Here is a 25274-nt window from a genome sequence, read left to right as displayed (position 1 = left end):
GTAGAGGGAGTATGGGTTTTTGCTGGAGTTGAAAGAATATCTAGAAAATGTTCTTTTGTTGCAGTGAGCGATAGATCCGCAAATACATTATTGGAGGTAATCAAAGAATAAATTCTACCTGGTTCTATCATCATATCTGATTGCTGGAAAGCGTATGAAAAAATAGAGTTAGTTTTTACTTATATTTATTTGATGCAGGTATTCTTGTTATATGGTTGTTTTTAAATTAGGGAACATAATAACTACATTCATCTGAAAGTTAATCATAGCTTGCATTTTAAATATCCCAAAAATGGAGCACATACCAACCAAATAGAGGGTAAATTTATTTATATTTAGTCTAATAAGTAATAAGTTAATGTTTCTTTTAGGTTTGTGGAATTTAGCCAAAAAAAGTCTTCCAAATACAAAGTGAAGCAAAAAAATGTTTGCTGGATATTTAGCAACCTTTATGCTGCGGACCAAATGGAAAGGAAAAGATGGCTTTAAGTTATTTATGCAATATGCAGCTAAATTGTATTCTGATGAATCTACTACAGAAGTAACTGTAACAAAACGCTTAAAGAGTGCTTGTAAGGAAAACGTACTTTACTTTATTTTACTTGTGTTACAAAATAATTACATTGATTTACATTTATCATTCGTGGAAAAAAATTGATTAGGAACTGGTGATTCATGAACTATGCATGTGGAGAAGTTAAGATTTAGGGACTCTACACTTAACGTATAGTTAGATGCCTATTAAATAGTTTTAGTAAGTGTTCGAGTGTTGATTGAAAAGTAATATTTAATACCGTATTGTTGTTGGTGTGGAGCAAATTGGATGATTTGTGGTTGTTTCTTGTGATATTGTTGCGGTTGAAAAGGGAGATTGGTAATCTCTTCGCAGAGATGAGTCATCCGCCCCTTGTACAACGCTGCGATCGTGGTGAAGAAATTATCGGGAGAAGTCCGCTCTAAGAAAAATACGCAGATACGCAGTCAGGAAGGGGAGTAATTCGCGTAACGCTATAAAATGCTGCCCCGAATCTGCGTTAGATGAGTCTCCATCGGGTGAGCTCCCGGAGCTGGGCTCCGTTAGAGGAGTTCCCTGGTTTCCCTAGAGGTCTCCAGACGATTCTCCAACTATTGGTAATGGTTATCCCTTTTTGTTCGAGTTAAATCATTGTTTAGAATTTAAGTTATCACTTGTTGTATTCGTTTGTGCTTGTTTAAATACAACCGGTGTGACAATATAATTGATAATTAGTAGAGTTGATGATTGTTTTTTATATTAATTCCTAAATTGAGTTATTGTACTCGGAACCAGTTATAGAAAGTTTTAATAGAGCAATAGAGTTATTTAGATCAGTTAATATTGATATGTTCTGGCAAGCTAATGAGATCTGCTGCAGTTGACTTTGGTGCTTCTTTTCCTAAAGCTACAGTAATTTTCTAAGCCAGAAATGGAAAAATAGTATGAAGTTAAATTTATGTGTTGTTATTAAGATTAATTACCGTCGTAATATAATTAAGTCCTAATTTTGTCGTTTCTTCTTCAACATATTTATGGTTTACACTGGATTGTGCTAGTGCAAATTTTAATTTTTTATTCTCTTTTTCTAAAATTGCTATAGTTATTTTTAATTTTTTGACCAGTTAGTGTTTTTTGACATCTTTAAGGTATTACTGTGTCACAGATAAATTGTAAACAATCTATGTGGGCAAATTTATTAATTGATCTAGAAATGTTGAAGATATTATTCATGGGATATTTTGATACCCCATGTAATTCCCATAATGTGGATTGCGGTTCTAATGGATCGGTTTAATTTTTATGAAATCTATGCTTTATGACCTTATTTCTTCTATACATTGGGTTTTGAACTGCCATCTATTGGTTGTTTTATTGGATTTTATATAAAGTTTTTCAGCTGTTATGTTTTTTTAGTATTATTTATGTTTTTGCATGATATTACTTATTTGTTATGATGGTTTATATGTAGTTAATAAATTAGAACGATCAAGTCTATATTCTTATGTTTTATTTATTTGGATGCCTCCCTTTATTATTTAAAAATACACCCATGTTTTTCATGCACATTTGTCGGAGCAGCTGTGGGGTTGATCCTTTTAAATTGCGCCAGACGTGAATTAGGTATTCTAAGATAAATAAATATGTTAAAATTTTACTTAATTTTATATTTATGATTGGTACGCTGTTACTTGTGATTTCTTCTACATATTTCGGGTTCATGATTTCCCACTGGAAGGCTCCAGGTTTTCCATCCTTGCCAGATCGTTTGTGCGCTAAGAAATATGTTTATCCCTGAGAGATTTACCATGGTAAAGGTGGAAGGCTATTCCGTGGTTATGGGCCCCAAACTGTTTATTGTTTCCCCAGGGGTTCCAGCCGGGTTTTGATTGGCTGCGAATTGGGTGGAATTATCGTGTGTTAACATGGGAGTTGTTCGTTTTCATTTATTTTTTATCTGATTCGCCGTATTCAACTTCGTTCAATGGGTTGTTTCTAAATATGTAGAATTTTTTGTTAATTTAATATATTTTTTTGTTTGATTGAAATTAAAATTTTGGTCGTGAAAGTCGGGTTCTGATTGGTTGGTGGCAGGTTGGTGGATTTAGGGACCCTACTGGGCCGCGGGTTTTCATTTTTTGGGTAAAATTTTATTAACAGTTGGATTCTCCATGTAAAACTGTATGGAATAGGTTATTTTTTGTGATGAAAGGAGGGTATGTTAATTTTTAATTTGTGTTTGTTTAGAAACGACGAGGGCGGCTGTCGTTTGTCATTTTTTTTTGTCATGGAGAGAAGTGGAAAACGTCAGGTTTTTCGGTTATTCTATTCGATCAGCGTTTCGTAAGTTTTCCCTTTCAGAGTATAATTAATCGCAATACTGAACAATTTTTCGATGCATTTTCAACCTTTTAACCCACTGACGGTTCAGCCCACGCAACTCCACATAAATCTCGAAGGCCGACACCCAGTGGCGTTTTTTAAAAGAAATATATTTCAGTTAAAATTTATTGTACTTACCCATCCAGCACAAACAGTAACCAAACAACTACCAGGTAGTGACCAAGGGTAGTTCGGTAGCTACCAAAGTTTGTTGCCTGGTAGTGGTTTAGTTACTGCCTATTACCCTACCCAGGCACTACTTTTGGGTAGTTACCTAAATATATCATTTTGGTAGCCGCCTACATACACCCTTTTAGTAGCTATCCAGATACGACGTACGAAAATAATTTTTGTAACCATCAACATGTCAGTTTAAGTAAATGGAAAAAAAAATTTTATGGCCGATGGACAAAACAAATTTATTTTTCTTTAAATTCTTGGTTAACTCGTTATTACATAAACATCAGGGCGTTGTAAAACTAACATTAATTCTGTGTAAAAGAAACATTAATTCTGCTTGAGAGGCACTTCTAGAAAGACATTTCTAGTCAATCGATTCCAAAATTCATTGTGGAGTAGACCTGCTTCATCTTCATCGTCACTTGATTCGTTTTCTTTTCATAATCGTCCTCATCTTGCTTGCGTTTTCTTGTCATGTCCGAGTCATTGCTGTTCAAGTCTCCTGCCTTTTGACATTCTCTCGAATGACGTTTATTCGACTGCCAGATCCATTGTTTCGAGTGGCTTTCGATTTGGTTTTTTGTCCGCTTTAGCATAAACTGGATGTGAGCATACCGCAGCTGAATGAACAAAATTTGTAAATAGATATCAAAAATATTATTCAATGACAATCAACCCTACCGACAGCTACTTTTTACATTTCCGAATTTAGTACAGGAGGTTTCCCTTTTTGTCCTACCCAACTGACTTGCGTTCCAAATTTGTTTGTGATGAGGGTTTTCCATACACGCTGCACTCGTTCGCCCAAAGTGTTCCCCCTTAATTTGAAATTTTCTTCTCCTATTACAACATTTAATGTTAATGGCCTTACACATTTTTTTAATTCAATAAGTCTTACTAAAGCTATTGCAGTATCTCTATTGGCCAGCACTTTTTCCAAGTCAATCCACTCCTCGTAGCTATCGACGGGAATATGAACATTTGCTTCCTCTAAAGAAACCGATCGGACGCCGTTAAGAAGTTGCTCCAATATCAAGTCAAGTTTGACATCGATAGAGTCAAATCTTTGTTCATTCTTTTTTGAAATTCCAGTGAGATGTTGTATTATGAATGTTTCTACTTTGCTTAACGATGTAGCTGTAAAGAATATGTCAAAAATTATTTAATAAATAGGAAGTATCTGTAACGTAAAAACTGATTAAAAACATACCTTTCGAACCTTCAGCCAGCTGAGCGTTTTCACTAAAACGCTCTTTTACTTGCGATGTAGCAGCTGGTTTACTCTGGAAATCCATCACTGGCGAATTACTCATTGATGATTTCAATCGTTCACCTGGTTTGGTGTTATTACTATCTCTCAAGACTAGTGCATTTGAACAGACGCTACTCGAAGTTTTGTCTTTGTCTCGTGTTGATTTTGTACCAGTCTCTTTGTAGGCGAGCACTTCTTTGAAATACACTTGTTGCGTTTTATGGGTTACAGCGTTTTTAGGCTTTGCTGAGTTAGACCCACCTTGCGTCAAAGTAGCAACTTTCTTCGAATCATGCGCGATTTTCGAAACAGGTTGTGTGTTTCCACGATCACTTTCTTTCGGCAAAGATTGTAGCGTCCTCTTTGAGTTAGATGATTTCTTTAGCGTCGAAGTATCTGTCTTTGTTAAGCCGTGAGCAATTTTCGAACCGGCTAGTGTGCTGCAACGATCTTTATCTTTTGCCGAAGGCTTTGGAGTTTTGTTTGAAGTTTCCCCCAGCGTATTGTTTTTTTTTGCAGTAGGTAGAAATGAAGTTAATACGGCTTGGCGATTTTTGGATCCCAAAACATTATTCAAGGTCGGCATCTTACTTCCTGATGGCGCATAAATTTTCTTGGTAGCACCGGCTTGTTTCCGTTTATTTTTTTAAATCTTGATTGGATATATCTTCCATCAAAGGCTCGTCCTTTTCATTAGTGTACGATTGATCAGAATGAGTTGTTGTCGACTGCACTTTGTTCGTTTGCTTTTTCAAGGGTACATCCGTTTCTTCACCATTTTCGCTGTTAGACAAATCGTCAAAATCTCGCAACGGAGAAAAGTCGCGGCACTCATCTTTTTTTGGCTTTTGTGATCTCGCTGTTAACTTCAATTTTTTCGCCTGATTAGAAATCTTTCTTTTCTGCTTTTCACCTTGAGCCGAATCAGTTTTATCATCAGAATCTTCTCCATCGGCTGATGATTGGTTTGGACTGTATGGAATTTTCGGCGTCCGTTTTCTTTTGCTTGTTCTTGCGCTATCCGTTTCCGTATTGATGTCATATTTTTCGACCGCCTTTCGCAGTAAGGTTCTGGCCACTGCCCATGAATCTATAATGTAATCAATGAATCTTTCAATCTATTTTCAAAAAGAATATTAACTCTGTTTACCGCATATCTTTCGAGTTAAGTACTCAAACTCCACAAATTTATCATTTGGCTCTTCGTGCTCTCTCACAGCCTTTTCAGTTTTTGCTGGCGTGTGTTTCGTAAGGTACAACAATACATAATTATTTCCTGGTTGGATCCAACGCTCAGACACAATGCACACAGATGGTCCATCTTCAGTTTTCAACTTCACTATTAATGTTTTCCAAACTCGAGGAAAACTATTTCGCGTTGATTTTGTGTAAGCTTTCTTCGAAATGAGAGCTTCTTTGGGACGTACTGATGGCTGTGTGACGTGACGTACACTGTCTTTGGACACAGCTTGTTGAGTCTCTTCTGATTTTGAAGGCTCTTTGTTCATCGAAGCTGATGTTTGGCAGGTTGTTTTTTTCTTTGTTGATGATAAGGTCTCTTCTTCCTCCTCATAATCTGTTGACGCTGTCTCTTTCTGTGTTGAATCTTCAATTACAGTTTTCGTACCTGAATTATTTTTCTCAGAAATATCAGTTCTTTTCTTCGTTGGTGTTTTTGGTCTTTCATCTTCCTCATCTGATGACTTTTCTGACTCATAATCATCAGGGCACGAACTTTCTTCACTTAAATTCTTTTCAGGTTTACGCTTCTTGGTTTGCTCGGTGTTCTTTCCATTCTTGGTGCTGTAATCTATGCTGGAACTTCTTGTTTCATAACCCATGACCTTAAAAGCACAAGATACAAATAATAGAGGTGTAAAAAAATGATTTGAAACATGCTGTTGATGGGAATACCGATGAAAGGTGAGTGTTTGATGAATGAGTTGCAAAATCTGTGAACCAAAACATTGATGCAGGTAAAAAGAAGTGTTACACCTGCTGGTAATAGAGTTAAACTGTAAACAAAAAAAAACATTAACTCTGTTTTACGTTTGTTCGCAATATACCTTTAAAAAATTAGCCGATAGATAACATCACAGACGTACGTAACCACGTGCTTTAGTTCATCCGTTAAGAATATCTGCCATACCAAATAAAAAATCAGTGACACAATAAAGCTGCAAAAAGGCATCCACAACATTTAACATAGGATTATTCGAAAATACAGTACCCACCACAAGTGTTAGAAAATGCGCGGATACCCGTAAGCCTCCGTGTAAATACCTCGCTGATTTGCGAGGTAAATACTGGGGATAGATTTTTTAATTTTTTTTTACAAATACATTTGTTGAAGATGTATTCGTGAAAAAAAAATCAGAACTGTACAAGCCTCCGCTGAGGCTGTACACCACTTTCCAGAAGTATTAGAAAATTTTTTTTTTGTGTGGATCTCTTATGGCGGGATGGATTTTTCCGGTGGCCATATCTTTTGTTCCGATTAAGATACGGAGCCGGGGATTTTTTTACAAATTGCCCATTGGGCACTTTATTCCACGACCGCGATTCGATCGTGATCCATGAACCCCTTCCCTATTTTTTTCGGCCGGGAAAAACGCGCATTCCATTCAAGGACTATTATTGTGTGTACAACGACACAGGGAAAATGTAGTATGACTTTTTCACACTGGGGGGGAAAAATCAGCCGCGCGGATATGTGTTCGCGACAAAGAAAGAGTTGCGCATTCCTTGCGCGCCATGCGCCCCCAGTGTGAAAAAGTCATACTACATTTTCCCTGTGTCGTTGTACACACAATAATGGTCCTTGAATGGAATGCGCGTTTTTCCCGGCCGAAAAAAATAGGGAAGGGGTTCATGGATCACAATCGAATCGCGGTCGTGGAATAAAGTGCCCAATGGGCAATTTGTAAAAAAATCCCCGGCTCCGTATCTTAATCGGAACAAAAGATATGGCCGCCGGAAAAATCCATCCCGCCATAAGAGATCCACACAAAAAAAAAAATTTCTAATACTTCTGGAAAGTGGTGTACAGCCTCAGCGGAGGCTTGTACAGTTCTGATTTTTTTTTCACGAATACATCTTCAACAAATGTATTTGTAAAAAAAAATTAAAAAATCTATCCCCAGTATTTACCTCGCAAATCAGCGAGGTATTTACACGGAGGCTTACGGGTATCCGCGCATTTTCTAACACTTGTGGTGGGTACTGTATGTAAAACATACCTTATTCTAAGATAATACGTAATTAAAAATATCACAGGTTCGCTCAGAACCCAAAAGAAAGATCAAAAGGGGAACCCCGTAACGGCAAGTGATTCACCAAGGCAAGTGACAACGACAGTGCTGCTGCCACTGCGGCTGACTTCAGACGGTGTACGTTAATTTTTATAACAAGTCTTTGTATCGAAATTAATATTTTGAATTGGATGTCTTTTAATAAAAACAAATTGTCTGTTTTTTTTAGTCCATGAAACCTTTCATTTCATAAATAAATGAGACTGCATAGCCCTAGAGAAAAAGACGCCTTTTTTGTAAGTAGAGCAACCGTAGAAAGGTTGGCATTATTGAAACTTTCTGAATCGCGTTGTCATCTTTCATTTTGCCACATTATCAAGACCATTTTCTTCTTTCCGACTGCGATTACAAGGTAAACTTTAATTACGTCCATTCTTTTACAATAAAAACCATGCTATAAGATTGTGCTCTACTTCATTAATTATTTAACAAATGTGAATATTCCAACAGGAAAAAATACGATTAGTTTCGACTCACTGCATACGACAAGAGGGTTTTTCAAACGGGTGCTCTTCATTTAGTCAATGTTGTTTTATTCATCAATTAATTTAACATGATAAAAGGTAAGCTGTTGTCTATTAACATTCATATAAGTGGTATTCATTTTCCCTTTGTACATTTTAGCATGGTATAGGAGTTATATGGTACGCGTACTTCCCAGAGCCGTCGACTGCGAAAATGGGACGAAAATTGGAATCGTCAACATCGGCAACTCTGGCCGGGTGTGTAACTAGAGGGCCTACTTTAACGTAGGCTCTTATGGGACTACCCCTTTTTAATGGTTATATTAAGGTGTTTGAATTTTTTTTTTCATTTAAAAAAATGTGTATCGTGCGTAGAATTAATTTTTATGCAAAGTCCATTTTTTGGAATTTAATTTAAAAATGCTTGTATAATAAAAAAAAAATTAAAATGGTCCAAGAATTTCTGAAAGTCTTTAACTTTCCACTTCTGCTAGACAGTTCCACATTATATATAAAAAGCGGAATTTGTTCTTTGGAGCAGTTACGTTGCGTCTCGTTGGACGTAGATTGTTTACATTTTTGCTGGTCGATTCGCCATTGTTTGTAGCCCTAATTTCAAAGTAAAACGATAAGGAAATTGTCGTCGTTTGATTTTAAAACAATTTATTTCTCATTTTTATTATTTTAGAACGGTAACGAACAGTGGCATTTACACATAGTGGCAGTGAAAGTAAATGGTAAATATCATGGTTAAGATAAACAAGAGCGTTTGACATTTGTTTTGAACAATGCAAAACTTAGAGATTAGAAAAATTGAAGACTTGTAGATTTCCAGGGATGTATCTTATTTAATAAGTTTAGCCTTTTTCCTGAATGACTTAGCTTTGGCACAGTTGTCATCATTCCTCTTCCAGGTTTTTGTTTCGAAGTGATTTCTGATCACAAAGTACTCCATAACAAGATCAGGAATCAACTCAAGTTTATGTTGCTCATTGCAACAAAATCCAATTGTGATTTTCCCTTTAGACAATTTGGACATCACTCTTTGGAACCAATTTCCAATGTTCAAGTTTTTTTGATTCACTTCTGTTTTGTAAACAGTTTCAACAGCGTGAAAAAAACTCAAACATTTTTGGTGTGCAATACTTTAATCCACCTTTTGTTTTGATTTCAGTGAGGCAGTGGTGGTAAAAGTCTGCTGTTAGGAGTTCTTCAGTAGTCTGCAAGGTTGCAAGACATTCGTTGCAACAGAAAAATAGAAAAAAACAGTGTTTTAAATCTAATTTTTTTTGTATTTCGCATAGGTCGACTCATAATGAATACAATTCATAAAGAATAATTTTAATTGAAGAGTAAAGTCATAATGTTGCAGTCATCATAAGTAAAGTATTCTCTTCACACTTGTCACAAAACAATGAATGTCATTTTGTCCAAATTCAACTCGAACAAATGAAAACATGAAACTAGTCGGAACTAATACACTTTGATATTAAAAAGGAAGCATAATTACCTTTTCGTCCAATTTTGATAAGTACTCCTCAAACACTTCTTTTGATGTCACCTTGGCTGATTTCTGAAGGGAAGCTATCTCAGATTTCAGTCCCTAAATGACCAACAGCAAATTATATTTAGATCTCTGCGTTAATAACCTGTTTCACATAACCTATTTACACTAACCTTCAATTTCGTTACTTTGCGTGCAAGTATTCTTTTTGAGTTCTTAATAGCCATGTTTAGTTGCACAGTTTTCCTTAAGCTTTGATTTTTCTCTTTCCAAAGCAATTTTGAGACATAAGCCTTCAACTTATCACAGTAGCAACATCTTTGCTTTACTTTAGATTTTTCTTGCTCTGTAATATTGATAAGATTTTCGAACTTGTAAGACTTCCAAATGTTTCTGCTTTGCATTTCTTTATAGCATGTGTCGGACGCAAAAAGTTTTGAGTAATTCTCGAGTTATTCACAATACAAACACCTTGACACATCTTGGCGTTTTCAAATGTTTGAATTACTTGTTCCAATTCCGCCACTTTTGTGATACTGTTGGGTAAATCTTTTGGTGTAAAACCTTCGCCATACAGGCAGTAGGCAAGAGCATTTTTGTTTAGTGTTATTCCTTTCACTACCTTTATACGTCCATCAACATTATTTGTTTAAAAAAAACAAAATAACTGATCACCCATCTGCTGGTACGTCCACATCTTGGGGAAATTAATCTTTTTCAGTTCCATTCCCCAGTCAGTAGTGCTTTCTTGAAAGGTGGTTTCCGTTCTTTCACTAGCCCAGACAACACGGTTCCGTCTTTAAGACGTCTTTTATCTCTGTCTTTGTGACCGTGCCTACCGCATTTAAAACGTCTTGTTATGGGCCGATAGACGGCCAAATCAGGTTTTTATGACCGCGAAACCAGGGATAAAAGTGGGATTTTGGACGTCTTTTTTGCGCTGATCGCGTAGCCTGCGGATTCAAACACGGCTTTCTTTCTGGGCACATATACATATATTTTGCGCCGCTTATGGTCCCAAACTGGGCTTATTGCGGGCCAATATACCTGTTGTTGTCACTTGAAGGTAAGATTTGCCATTAGTGTTTGCGAAAAATAAAAAAGAAAAACAATCGAAAAATTGAAAAAAAAATCTTGTGTATTTTTAATTCACTGGATTATTGCGTTGATAACGTAAAATTATTGATACCGTGATAACGGAAAATACAGGGAACAGAAACATAAATGGAATTCCTAATATTTGCATGAGAACCGAGGAAAGTGGATTAAGTGACGATCCCTTCCACTGGAATGGATCTTTGTCCTAGTTTCCCGTGGACGAATCGCCATCGTCATCACTCTTATCGTCGCTACCGATTTTTTGTGGAGCTGCTTTTAGCCACCTCCCAATCTTCACTGCAATTTGCTCCTCTGTCAGCCGTACGCCAGGAGTCGCGCGGAGACTTTCTAAAATTATAAAGATTAAAAATCAATAATTTAGCTTTCAATCTTTAACATAGTATATCCTATACCGATAGCGACAGCTGAAACTGCAGTGGTGCAAAAACACCTTTTTTCCCCGTTTTGGCCCTTAAAGCAAAACTGCGATGCGACGCTGTACCTCATGAGTTTTTGGAGCACCTTACCCACAATTCTATGCTCCGTGCCTCCCACACCAGTCAAATACGATTTCTGAAATTCAACATAGATCAAATATTTTTAGGTACTACGCTAGAAAATTAAATAAATCAATGACAATGCTTACCAGTTTCAATCTTTTAGTTTTGTCCTCTCGAATAATAAGATTAATACGATCGAAGGCTGTCAGGGACTTTACTGGCAAGCAAAGGTCGTCTTTAATCCCCAGTAATTCAGGATCAGAGGGGATCGTGTTGTTCATGATCACTGACAGTGTGTTCTGGATGTCCGTTTGTGTAGCTTTTACTTGTTCCAGGCCGCGGAGAATTCTAATGTTGGTTTGAAGAATATCGTCCAGCTTTTTCGCATCACACGGGGACATCACAGACGTTGTCGGATCCCTAGCCGCAACTTGGTTATCAATAAATATGATTAGATTAACAACAGTAAAATTAAAATTCCTTTATAGTTACCTGTTGGCGCAGATTTTTTGGCAAACGCAACTTGAGGAGTAAGGGTCCTCTGCTGAGGTTCAAATGCCGGCGCTGACGGAATACTTACGAGGGTGGCAACTGAAATGTCTTGGTGTTTGTTTCCGGCTCGTCTTGATCTGATGTTTTGTGTTGATTCACGTTGCGTGCTGGAACGGCCATGTTCATCGTCAGATGTCAGAAGTACTGGGAGCCCAGTAAAACTCACATCCGACGAGTGACCGTTCAGCCCGTAATTTGTTGGAGCATCCTCTGGAGCAGGACTCGGGGACGATGGTGAAGGAGGAGAAGAAGAAGGTCCACCATCAGACAAGATAAAGCTAGCACACGTGGATGCAATGGGAACAGGCGTCAAGGCAGCAGCCGTTTTGCGTTTTTTTGCCGCGCTTCTGCCACCCTTTCCCCTTTTTTCTAAGTCAGTGCTGACAACCGGTTCGCCAGCAATAACGTCTTTCAGTTTGTCTTGTGCCCCCTTGTATGTATCTAAAAAATAAAACAATTAATTATCTGTTTGGTTAGTGATACTTTCGAAGAGATTCTAGCCTCACCAAATTTGGCAATGACGGTAACGGTGAAGACTGACCATGTTTCTTTATCCACCACTGCATTCTTTTTGATTAAAGTTACCAACTGGGTTGAACTTCGGACTTCATCCTCACTAGGCCAGTAACAAGTGTTCCTGTTGCCCGACTTCCTTAGCCAGTCCAGAGGGGCTATATCAAATTGGTAGGAATTGCCAGGCAAATGGAACTTGACGATGGCAAAGGACTAAAAAAAACAACCAATGGCTGATAAATATATCTACAAAAAAAAATGACGAAATGCTACTTACGTGCTTTGTGGGTTGATTAGGTATGCCCCGTTTGTTCCCAGTCATATTGTTGCAATATCTCGTAATTTTGGATGGCCAAGGCGAACTACGGCGGAATACTTCACGAGGAAAGAAAAAGAACTAGCTTAACAACTAACTAACTAGCCTACAATAAGCTTTTCACACCAAACACTTAAAAATGAAACTCACAACAAATCAACGTGGTGTTTTCTTTCTTTCTCTTACGTCTACTGCTATAAAATAATTTTTGCCCGTTGCCAGTTTTATGAAAATGTATCCTTGTGCGCAACCAAACTTTTTAGAGATTGAAGATAATATACCTTGTCAACATGAATTTTCTTTTGGCTTTCTCGAAGAAGCAAAGTTAGCGGTGGGGTCACGAACGAGTTTTTTTCTTTTTTTGGCTTTTGCACCACTAACCTGAAAAGCGATAGAAGAGTATAAGCAAATAAACAGTGGCTGATATGTAGCATTAACAAGACATTCTTACCATATAACTGTAATGCATCGCAGCGTTTTGCCCAACCCCATTTCATCAGCTACAATAGTACCATACATATGTGGTGTTTTGAAACCCATTAGGCAGGCATTCGCACAAGAAAACAACACCATCGTTCTGATGTGGACACAAGGGTCTGCTAAGAAACGAATCCACCACAACATCAACGATGACTGTGTTAATAGTGTACCTGTCATTACATCAACATTATTAAAGAATAAAACAAGTATTAATCTTATTGTACCGTAAAGAATGTTAGGATGATGAATAGGCTTGATGACGAATAGCTGATGCATAACTTTCATCAAGTGATGTTGATGGGGCAAAACTTTTTAAAAGATTAACTGTTTGCATTCTTATCTCTGCTATCTGCTGTGGCTTTTTCTTTCCCATTTCTTCCACTATTACTTCTTACACAAGGTGGATCACCTCAAAGAAAGGGTACCTATCATTTAAGAGAAAGACATTAATGAAGAAATAGTATAAATATTCATCTTACTTTACCGTTATTGCTTCACGATGATGCCTAGACTCAACGACGAATAATGAATGTACAATTTTAATCAACTGATGATGGGGACAATGGAAAATAGGACGAAAATTTTCAGAACATGATGAACTATATACATTTTTTTGTCTGCTCTCTGCCGTGACAATTCCTTTAACCCCTCCTCTTCTTCTTCGTAGTCTTGCCACTTGCCAGATTTAAACAATTAGTTTTCCTTGCGCATTAGCGGAAAAACTGCTTTTTCGTTTTTTGCTGAATAAGGAAAACAAACCGCTTTACATTTAATCGCGGAAATCGGCCAGCCATTTTGGCAAGATAAACTAGAATTTTCCATTGAATAAATTCCAAGTTTTGAAGATTGTAACGGTGTGGAAAATACGTCACTTTTTCCTCTATTGTAAAATTTCTGCCCAATAATTGTTACATTGTTATTGCGCTCAATGATATTTGAAATCTTTACAACCGTTTCATCTTGAAGAATAACGTAGCTGTTCACGTCATCGCACTTCAAAATCATTGAATTGTAATGAAGAACTTTGAATTATCTTCCTCCTGTGCTCAAAATTGGTCCTCCTGTGTGTTTCTTTTTTAAGACTGTTTTTTCCGTGCTTGTTTGGCATGAAGAAGTGACATTTGTTTCTTCTTCGAAGATGCGTCGTACAATCTGAATTAAAGGCCGCTCATTTTTCCGAATCATAGCTTTTATTTTCTTCATGTTGTTTTCGAATGGAAATGTGCTGAAATTGTCCAAATGGCCAAATTTTATGACGTCATCCGCCAAATGAATGAGGCAATGTACGCTATATGAAATGAACCATTCGCCGTAAATTATTTTACAGTGTTGAACAAACGCGATCAACAGCTCTTTGGCGTAGTTATTCAACACGGGATCCTGACACAGATGAGGCAAAGATAGAATTTTTATCCCAGTGTGAAGCAACATAAAATTGTCATAAAAATCTTGAAGAGGTTTCCCTTTGAAAATTTCCTTCAATACGGCTGGCCCAGTATACAAAAGAAATTGACGCAGCTCGGTTGCTTTCCAGCGCGGTAATTCATTCAAGGATCGTGGCTTTCTCGCGAAATCACACGGAATAAAATTTGCAATTCCAACTAATAAAGCCGATATTCGGTCTATGTTTTGACGGCCGATTCTAGTACGAAGAGGTCCTCGAATCCAAAGCCACAAAAGCTTACGCACAACACCAAGGCACACACAGTGCATGTAATCAATTGCAAACGAAGTAATCATATCGATGCCTAAGTTTTCTAAAATTGATGACGTACCATTGTGGTGGCCGTCTTGAGTTTTGTTAATAAAATTTTCATGGATTCGAGCAGGAGCTGATGTTTCTAATAATACGACGCGCCCCGCCCACTTGCCGTGTACTTCACATTTCGGGCAACTTTCATAGGCTGTATGACTTTTAATACACTTGATCATGGCATTCGCTGGAGCGTCACAGGTGAATCCGAAGACCGAGATTTTTATTAAATTTCCATTATGGACAAATCCGGAACGCTGAAGTTGAATGACCTCGTTGACAAAGTCTTCCATGTAGTCATTTGCATATTTTGGCTTATGATTTCCATGGTAAATTCCAAGTACGAACGGTGGCCAGTTTACCATAGCACTATCAAAAAACCTGCACTGAATGGGCCAAACTTGGCTGCCGGAAGCCTTTGCAATTGGAAGCCCGTCTGTGTTTACAAGAAAACGGAACTCTTTCAGCATATTTTCCTTCAAATGGAAACCGTATCTGCCTAACATGAACGTAATGCCACGAACAAGGCCAAAGTGAAAATAATGGCCAGGTTCTACCATTTTAAGAGTGGTTTTTTTTCGTGTTTTAAGGAGAGTCCTACAAGTTTTTGGGAGGTTTAGTTCTTCATATGATGGAACAGCAGGCAGCACTTCCGTCAAAAGATTATCGATGGCATTTTGTTTAACGCGAAAATTTACTGCCCAAGATGCGAGTTTTTCCGTGAATTGTTTGGGTGTCGCGTCATCGGCTGCGTACCCATTAATGTCAAACGTAACCCCAGAAAGTAAGTCATATTCACCAGGTGTGGAATCATCATCACTTGAAACTTCGCATTCGTCGCAGGAACTGTAAACCGGCACCGCGTCGCTTTCGTAATCAAATTCTGTTACCTTAAGAGTTTCCCGAAAATCCTTGTTGGATTGCGTATCGTCGGCTAAGGTATAATCAGGTGAATCGCCACCAGATGGATCCACTCCTATATTCACAGCCGAACTGCCGGCGTAAACTTCTTCTCTGTATGTTGACGCACTTTGCCTTGTGGCAGAATTAGACGCTATAGCTAAGACAATATTGTTAAGTTCAGCTTGAACTCTTCTTCTTTTTTGTCTAGGACCAACGACATTTGCACTATTTGAGGCCATTGCAATCCAATTGCAACAACTATAATGAACAATTTTCTAAAACATTCACATGAACAATGTATAGTCAATGGCGCACACGTTGCAACTAACATGGAGCTGCTCCATGAACGGTTTCGACTATAAATACATATATGTCCTGAGCTTATAAATACTGGAGTCGAGTTCAAACCACGCAAAATAAAATAAAAAAAAAAAAAAGGATTGCAGATCGATTTCAGACCATAGCTATTGCGGCTAAAAACGTACGGGCCCGATAAAAGCCGTCTTTTTAGATGCGTTGTGGAACCCAAAAAAGTAACAAAGAAAGCCCAGTTTGGGCCCGATAAAAGCTGTACTTTTCAAACCGTTTCGGACCGCACGTTTTGGATAAAAACCACTAGTTTGGAACTGATTAAAGACGTCTTTTTTGGGGCCTACATCATGGTTTTAAGACGACAGCTTTTATCCCGGAATAAAACCAGGCGTGTTGTCTGGGAGGGCAGTCTAACAACATATCGTTAGTGAAATAACAGTAAGCAATAAAAGTAAATGTCTTACTTACTGGGGAAAATGCAGGGAACAGCATTAGGTTTTAGTCGAAATCTTTTGTATGGTGAAAAAATTGGCTTGCCATCAACATAGTGTGTATATCCCTTCAGAACATCAGTGTCTTCAAAATGTTTAATACATACCTTAGAATGCTTTGTGAAAACGTAATCTTGACGAGGAACTGCTTTTGTCCATTTAACAAGCAACTCTTTATTTGAAGTGGAGAAAAGGATAAGACATTCCTTGATTGCATTTTCTTTGGAGTTACTGCTATATCCAGTCTTGCAATTAGGAATGCAACATTTTGCAGGCATGGTGCATAAAGCATTAAAACGGTAACAAGTTATTTTTTTAAGCTAAACAAAAACTTACAGAATGGTATGACTATGGTATGACGTACAGATTTACAAACTTTGACCACTTCGACAAGCAGGAGATGAGCAGTGCAATCACCATGGCAATCCCTTCCAAAGAACAAATTCCGCTTTTAATATATAATGTGGAACAGTCTAGCAGAAGTGGAAAGTTAAAGACTTTCAGAAATTCTTGGACCATTTTTATTTTTTTTTAATTATACAAGCATTTTTAAATTAAATTCCAAAAAATGGACTTTGCATAAAAATTAATTCTACGCACGATACACATTTTTTTAAATGAAAAAAAAAATTCAAACACCTTGATATAACCATTAAAAAGGGGTAGTCCCATAAGAGCCTACGTTAAAGTAGGCCCTCTAGTTACACACCCGGCCAGAGTTGCCAAAACAGACGATTCCAATTTTTGTCCCACTTTCGCCCTCTCGAGTACGCGTACCATATAACTCCTATACCATGATTTTAGTGTCATCTAAACATTATATGCAGCCACATCATCGGAGACAATATTTGCAACAATAGGATAGAGCTGCAGACTGTTTTTCTACTGATAACGGCTTAACATTTCTAATACTTTACACGTAAGTTCCTAGTTGAGAATATATTAAAATATTAATTGTTTAGTTAATTTCAGAATTGATCCATTACTTATATTTATTGAATAGGCTTATAAAATAAATGCAGTGAGATTGATCAGCATATGGATCCTCCCCCGAAAAGACGAAAGCTGAATGTTTCTAAAAGACAAGAACGCAATCTATTAGCTCCACTTTTTCGATATCTTGCAACCGCCGACGATTCAAATTCTGACAGTGATTATGGGAGTAGCAATAGTGACTCTGGTAATACCGTAACAAGTGGAGAAGAAGGCACACAAATTTTGTCTCAATATCTTGAGGAAAACGATAACGGAAAAGACAATCAACTGCCGCAGTCAAATGAAGGAGAAACGTGTGCAGCTGCATCAAGTGAAGAAGATGCGTCATCAGCATCATCAGATACTGACAGATACTATGAAAGCGACGATTCAAACGAGTCTAATAGCTGCAGTGACAGTGAACTCAATTTGTTTTACGAGGATGAGGGGTGGCTGCAGAGTGAATCTGATGACGAAGAATACGTGGTAATTGATTCCGACTACTGCCGAAGCACTGTTGAACCCAGTAATAGAGATGGATGGTCACAGAGAACTCGAACAGTTTCTCGGAAGTTGGGTCAATCGTTTCAATATTCCACATTCTGCGTAAATGGCCCTTCTTAAAGGATTGAAGTCATTAAAGAAACAAAATGGAACATTTAAAAATCTGCCGCTGGATGCTCGTACCCTACTCAAGACTCCAAGATCAGTTTTGTTAGACAACATTGCAGACGGGAAGTACTGGCATTTCGGCTTGAAACAAGGAATCCATCAGCAACTTGCTAATCTTCCACACAATTCTATTCCCGAATCCAGCTTTATATTGGTGAATGTTGATGGGCTACCATTGACAAAAAGCAGCCGGAGTACCTTCTGGCCAATTCTTGGATTTATATATGGAGAAGAAAAACCTTTCCCAATCGGTGTATACCATGGAACCGGAAAGCCCGATTGTATGAATTCTTTCTTGAGCAAATTTATTGATGAAGCTGTTCAATTAGAAAAGGATTGATTGGATCATCGAGGAGTGAATGTTAAAGTACGATTGTCGGGATTCATATGTGACGCACCAGCTCGGTCTTTCGTTGCCGGCACATGTGGACATACAGGGAAATTCGCTTGTCCCAAATGCAAAGCTATTGGAATCAACTTTGTGAAGCCTGGTTTAAAAAAAGGAAGGATTGTTTTTCCAGACATGGAAGCTGCACTTCGCACGCATCAGACTTTTACCGACAGAGAAACACCAGAGCATCATAAAATGAGATCAGTTCTAGAAGACCTTCAAATTGACATGATCAACGACATTCCTTTGGACTACATGCATTTGGTCTGCATGGGTGTGATGGACAAACTTCTCATTCATTGGGTGAATCGTCAAACTACACAGCATTTAATCACTCCTGAAATGCTAGAAGAAATATCAAACCGTCTAGAATTATTAAGAAATTGGGTTCCAAGTGAATTTTCACGACTTCCTCGCTCTATTTCGGAACTGTATCGTTTGAAAGCAACTGAATTAAGACAGTTCCTGCTTTATACTGGCCCAATTGTACTAAAGGGAATTCTTCCTTCCCCGCTTTATAACCATTTCCTATGTTTCCATGTGGCAATCAAATTTCTTTGTTCACAACCTCTCTGTTTTACGCATAATCATTATTGTAAACGGCTTTTGAAACATTTTGCCAGGGAATCAGAAAACCTGTACGGTGGGCATTTCATAACCTTTAATGTACACTCTCTCATCCACCTACCTGATGATGTCATGTGATTCGGTTCTTTGGATAAATTTAGTAGCTTCCCGTTTGAAAAGTACTTACAGCAATTGAAAAGACGCATTAGACGCAGCAACAACCCACTTGCTCAATTAATCAAACGTCTTAGTGAATCATCCAAAACTCAGAAATATTGCGGATTGAAAACTACCCCAAATGCAGTGATTTTAAAACAAGAGCATAAGAATGGGCCAACTATTTCATTTGAAAACACCAGAGAACAACAATTCAAAGTAGCACAGTGTGATCACTGGAGGCTGTCGTGTTTGCCACCCAACAACTGTATTTACTTAAACAATGAAACTGTCTTCTTGATTCACAATGTTGTGCAATGCGCTGGGTTTGTTTATTTAATTGGCCGACAAATGTCTGTGATATCAAGCTTTTACGAGAATCTTAGAAACGCCGCAAATATTTAAAAAATTGCAGAGGTCCAGTTGTTAGAAAATGTTCTATCAGAAGTACGCATTTCCGATGTAAAATGTAAAGCAATGCTTATCCCAATTTTAAATAACGACGGCAATATTTCGGACGATGATACCACCGTGCCAAATGACGATATTTTTGCAGTATTCCCTCTGTTAATGGAAGACAAATTCGATAGAAATTTATTTCTTTTGCTGATTGGGAAAATATACGAGCTAAATTCAATTCTAGTTTTCATTTTTTAATTCGTGATTTTTAATAAAAGTAACTATTAATACAACAACCCTTTTTCGCAAAAATTATGGGTAGGACTGACTCTTGTCGGTAGCTACATGGTAGTTGCCTGGCTGTACGTGTGCTAGCTGGGTACTTTTTAAATATTCATTGGTAAATATTGAAGACATTAACTCACTCATGAATTTTTACATGGTGTAGGGTGCATTTTTAATTGTGTCTAAGGTCCAGTCTTCTGCTACTATTTCATTTACTTTTTCTTCCAGGTGTTGTTTAACACGTAATGGTATTGTAAAGGGCTGTGTTATGGGATATTTCTTAAAAAAAAGTTTAGTAAGGTTATAAGTTTGAGTATGTTATTGAATTTATTTAAGTATTACTGTTAATTCGTAGTTTTCTAACATTACATCAGATTTATCTTCAGATAGACAAGTTTCGGATGTTGCGTTGCAAAATTGAAAAAAATCCACGGGGGTTTCGATTGCAGGGGGAGATAGGAAAAAAGGGGGTTTTTTATTTATTTACCCTAGTATTACTTTTCCAATTCAGAAAATGTTCTAGAATACTACACTTTAAGACATTCTGCGTCTTCTCCTGTCATTTTCAATAATTAATCATCCCTAGTTTATCCATGAAAATTAATTCAATTAAAAGGCTAGGGATGCTAATTAGTATATTTTGCGTTTCTAGTGTCAAGAAAATATGTAAACATGGGTGCTTCAAATGTTAGCAATCTAATACCTCAAACAATAAATCTATTTAAACTGTCTGACTACGCCAATTGACTTGTGCAGATAGAGAAGGATATCTACTTAGAAAAATTGTTAAAAGTTAACATCGATTGTCCATACCTTTTCCCAGACCAAATGTGGCAGACATCGATCAAATTGTTAGAAACGTTCCTTTCTAAAATAGATCGTCATACGCTTTACATTTACTTGATTGCAAGAAGAAATAAAGACACCCTACTTCAACTAAATGCACAAAAGACTATGAACGAAGCAGAAAACTATGTTAAGTCAGGTTGGGTCTCCTCACTAGCTGCAATTAATATGGAAAGTGGAAATGTGATTGTTCGAGCAGCAGTTCATCATTCTCAAGCCATAAAAAAGAAGCAAGTGTTACCGTGGGTTGCTATTGACAGTAAAACCAACATAATAATTGAAGCAAGCTGCCAGTGTACTGGAGGGTGAGTTATCGTGTTATAACTTAGTAATGCTTGTTTATTTCTATGTCATTCATTTCATTTACTTAGACTTAGTGGAGTGTGCTGCCATGTAGGTGCTGTTTGTTACAGTGTAATTTATGCAAACAGTCTTCCCAGTACTTCAAAGGAAAATGTGTGGTTAGACACTCATCCAAAGCGATCTGTGGTTTGTTACATTCATTAACTTAAATTTCACTATACCAATTATACATTATTTCTTAACTTTTCAGGAACTAATCAAACAATTTAGTAATTTGAATTCTTCTCAGCATGAGCACTCCGTTGAAGAGATTAGAAAAAGCCGCAAAAGGAAGATTGTATTGACTAGTGATATTCCCGGGATGTCTGAAAATGAGATTAAGAAATTCCACGAGGAACTAATTGAACACAAATCTGTGCAACTCATTGTATTGAATAATTTTTCAAACCATTTTACTCCACCTGATCTCCCAAAACCATTGTCGGAGTTATACAATCCAAGCTTCCTAAAGAAAACCATACGAAGAAGTACTACTAGCATGGTATAGGATTTCTGGTAGGTGTATTTCCAGAAACCCTCGTCTGGGAAAAAGGGACGAAAACTGGAATATTCTGAATTGACAACTCTGGCCGGGTGTGTAACTGTGTAGACTACTTTAACATGGGCTCTTATGGGACTACCCGTTTTGAACTGTTACATTAAGGTGTTTGAATTTTTTTTTTCATTTAGAAAAATTTTTATCGTGCGTAGAATTAATTTTTATGCAAAGTTCATTTTTTGGATTTTAATTTAAAAATGCTTGTATAATTAAAAAAAAAATGGTCCAAGAATTTCTGAAAGTCTTTAACTTTCCACTTCTGCTAGACAGTTCCACATTATATATTAAAAGCGGAATTTTTTCTATACGTGAAATTTACACACCGGCCTTTCCACATCTTCCAATAGTAGAACTGTGGAAGTTTCGGTGGAACTGGAAACCCTATGCAATTTCCAACTTGGAAGTGGTGCGAGACTTGACAACACTATGCTTGACAGCTTGGCTGTTTAACTCTTTCTTGTATAAGTTCAGAGTTTTGTGTTTTGTTGTTATTGTGGGTTTAGTTTGTTGTTTTGATGAAGAGTGTAGTGTCATAGTGTTATAAGTAATAGACATGGGTGTCAGTAACAAATTAACCTTTATTGACCGTTTTTCTGTGTTATTAAAAGTGGCAGAGTGATACCATGGTAGCAATTTACGCAATTTACTTCACTGGTTTTGCCTTTTTCTTCTGTGACTTTGCTTTAGCAACATTTTCATCATTTCTTTTCCAAGATTTTGTTTCGAAATGATTGCGGATTACAAAATATTCCAACAGCAGATCAGGGATCAAAAGAAGATGGTGTTGCTCACTGCAATAAAAATTAACTTCCAGTTTCTTATTTCCGATTTTTGACATTGTTCTGTTGAACCACTTTCCAATTTTTAAGTTTCCCTGATTGACTTCTTCTTTGTAAATTACTTCGACTGCGTGAAAGAACTTTAACTTATTTGGTGTACAGTATTTCAGTCCTCCTTTAGATCTGATATCTGTGAGGCAGTGGTGGTAGAAGTCCGCAGGCAGTAGTTCTTTTTTCGTTTGCAGAGTGGGTAAGCATTCTAGACATTTCAATAATCTCCGACGAGTGTAAAGCAATTAACCACAGATTTGATAAACTGTATCCCTCGTAACTGTCTCTGCTACAGTTGTTTATCAATATCAACTTCTTGCGTTTTCGGCATACTTTCAAGTTGCGCAAGGGTCGGGTATATAATTTCGGAAATATCAATGGTAGTTGCTTGGGGATTCAATTCTTCGGAAGGTAAGGTCATTTCATTCATTCTCGGGTTGAGACATAGAGCTTCTAGAATTTCATCTTTCATGCCTTGCCTTAAATTCCTAGCCTCCTTAGTTGTTTCTTTACATTTCTGGCGCAGGCAGTCCTTGTATGAAGTTAATATGGAGAGACGTTCCCCTCGATCAATATTTCCATATTTTACTGCGTCTTTAAATGGAAACACAAGACTTAGTAGTCTGAATAGTTGGAGGAATGTAGAAACTGAGGGATGGTCATTTTCACCACAAGAACTTCTTAGGATTCTGAAAAACCGCTAAAAATATACGAATCAATTAAATTTTGTAACCAATTAATAATAACGTAATAGACGAACCTCTAAACAGTCTTGATTAAACTTGCCAGTCAAAACAAAGTTAAAATCATTTTCCAGTAAATCCCTAGTTAAAATCAATACACTGTGGATTGTGAGTCTCAAGGCTTCCATAGTTGTTTGTGAAATAAATGCAGTTTATTTTCCTCTTTTAGTTTGTTTTCCGTGTAATCAATTTTATCCAATAAATGGAACAAGGCCTACACGAAATAAAGTAATTATTTTTGTTTTACAATGAAAAAGTTATTTAATTTACTTGGCTTTTGTCATCAAAATTGTCGCCGTTGATGATTTCTTGAATACATCTACCGTTTAATACATCAAATGAATCATTCAGTGAAAGGACCATGTCACCAATCGGTTTGGTATCGGAAAATTCAGCCACATTACATTCCTCCCTGTATTATTGAAATCCTGCCCAAACGCTATGGGAAAATAGCTTAAAGTAGTTGTTTTATATTAATTTTATATTAACGTCTTGTCATTTATCATCAATAATTAAATCCTTTTATGTTATTAATTATTTGGGTGGCTAGTTTCACATTCATTTTTTGCCAGTTGTCTGGATGAATGTGGGAAAGAGTCAGTTTTGGGCAAACTTTTGTAGAAAAACCTTCCTCTATTTGTATCAACAGTTTGAACTGGTCGTAAGATATTTCTTCTCCACCGAACTGTAATCATAAAAAAATTTCATTAAATTGTACCTATACAGAAAAAAAGGGAAACTTACTTGAACATGTTTGTGTGACATCATATAATTTCGTATGCATTTAAAAATATGTGGTACATCAAACATGAAATGAATTTTTTCGGTTGGATCACAAGGATGTTCAATCCATGATTTGAGCTTGTCTAATTTTCCACTTATTCCAAACAGACCATGTACACCCTTGTTTGTTTGGTGGCCGTCACAAGTAACATTCGAAACAATAGCATCAACTGTGTGAAGGGCTGTAATTGCTCTAATCACTAATTTCTGAAGCATAGACGAACTTGCGGCACCACTTGTCGCATAAACACCTATAGGTTGTACCCACTTTGCCCTGTATAGGCGAAACATGAGAACAAGGGCATGATCCGCAAGTTTTTCTCTCTTCTCAGCAACAACATCTTCTCCATAATCTTGAAATCCATCAAACTTCATTTTCTGCCTCGCAAATTTTACTGCCTTTTTGACGGTCATTTCATCCCAGACAAGGGATCCCCTTCTTAAAAACCTTGGCTTTCCCTGCAAGTTTTTCCCAATAGAATCTATGGAGAACTGATTCGGGCCGAATTTTCCTGGAATTCCTCTCATCAACCTTCTTAGAGTATCGGGATGTGGAAGAGCAAGCAAACCTTGCCGTAAGTGGTCGTACGCTTTCGGGCTTTTTATTCTTAAGATAAGGCATTCCAATAGCCAATTAGTCTGATAGCGTATTGGTTTTTTTGAAGAACATTAAGATTTGGTTACTATAGTTTCTATTACAAGTCGCTCCTAGAAAGTTCAGGAAAATAGAGAGGTATAGCTTGGTAGAGATTGAATAGTGAAATAACAATTAAGTCCAACCAATTGTATTTTTTTCATAAATATGTCTTTCATAAGTATTGTTGATTTTATAACAAAATAGAAAAATTTCAAAAAGAAACAAAATACTACAGTACAATGGTCAAGATGTTAGGTGGTCAGTTGGTCACTAATATTTTTTACTACAAATCATTCTCTGTTACTACCCCAAATGAATGAAATCGGTGGAAAACATTTAGTTCTTTCAGGACAAAGGTGCAATAATTATTATGAAAATAGATAATGTTATATGAAAGTCAAAATTATTCTTTATGTTATAATTTAAAAGAAAATAGTATTTTGGAACTGTGTACTTAATTAGTATTTCGGAACTGAAGACTTCAAGAAGATAACAAAAGTAGTACCTTGTCGTCAAGTTTGGATAGGTATTCAAAAATCTTTTTGGACGTCACCTTGGCTGATT

General features: G+C 37.0%; 1 protein-coding gene, 1 long non-coding RNA gene and 2 pseudogenes across 4 annotated transcripts; 2 read left to right on the top strand and 2 right to left on the bottom strand.

Annotated features, from left to right (window-relative positions):
* The first annotated feature begins 7887 nt into the window (after window positions 1-7887).
* Window positions 7888-9603, top strand: LOC116934077. Its single transcript, XR_006646579.1, has 6 exons — window positions 7888-7991; window positions 8090-8202; window positions 8264-8723; window positions 8792-8840; window positions 9278-9330; window positions 9408-9603. It is a non-coding gene; the product is annotated as an uncharacterized LOC116934077 (long non-coding RNA).
* On the bottom strand, window positions 9462-10334 carry LOC123472228 (annotated as a pseudogene).
* Window positions 10335-10727: 393 nt separating this feature from the next.
* On the bottom strand, window positions 10728-17308 carry LOC116932897. Of its 3 annotated transcripts, XM_032940812.2 has the most exons (10): window positions 13551-14098; window positions 13291-13491; window positions 13038-13236; window positions 12868-12967; window positions 12548-12645; window positions 12264-12483; window positions 11698-12198; window positions 11352-11635; window positions 11119-11278; window positions 10728-11053 (listed from the first exon to the last, which is right to left on the bottom strand). In XM_032940812.2, exons 5-10 carry the CDS (start codon window positions 12590-12592, stop codon window positions 10911-10913), a joined length of 1353 nt encoding a protein of 450 aa, XP_032796703.2. In that variant the 5' UTR covers window positions 12593-12645; window positions 12868-12967; window positions 13038-13236; window positions 13291-13491; window positions 13551-14098; the 3' UTR covers window positions 10728-10910. The 3 variants fall into 3 exon arrangements, 1 of the variants encoding a protein (XP_032796703.2); XR_006646578.1 differs by lacking the exons at window positions 10728-11053; window positions 11119-11278; window positions 11352-11635; ... (1 more) ...; window positions 12264-12483; window positions 12548-12645 and adding an exon at window positions 16503-17308 and having other exon boundaries at window positions 12887-12967; window positions 13551-16444; XR_004399777.2 differs by lacking the exons at window positions 10728-11053; window positions 11119-11278; window positions 11352-11635; ... (1 more) ...; window positions 12264-12483; window positions 12548-12645 and having other exon boundaries at window positions 12887-12967; window positions 13551-17308.
* A 3334-nt stretch (window positions 17309-20642) lies between these two features.
* Window positions 20643-21739, top strand: LOC116923284 (annotated as a pseudogene).
* The last annotated feature ends 3535 nt before the right edge of the window (window positions 21740-25274 follow it).

This window comes from Daphnia magna, linkage group LG5 (genome assembly GCF_020631705.1).
Source record: "Daphnia magna isolate NIES linkage group LG5, ASM2063170v1.1, whole genome shotgun sequence".
NCBI classification, from domain to species: Eukaryota; Metazoa; Arthropoda; class Branchiopoda; order Diplostraca; family Daphniidae; genus Daphnia; species Daphnia magna.
This window is presented reverse-complemented; position numbering and strand designations above follow the sequence as displayed.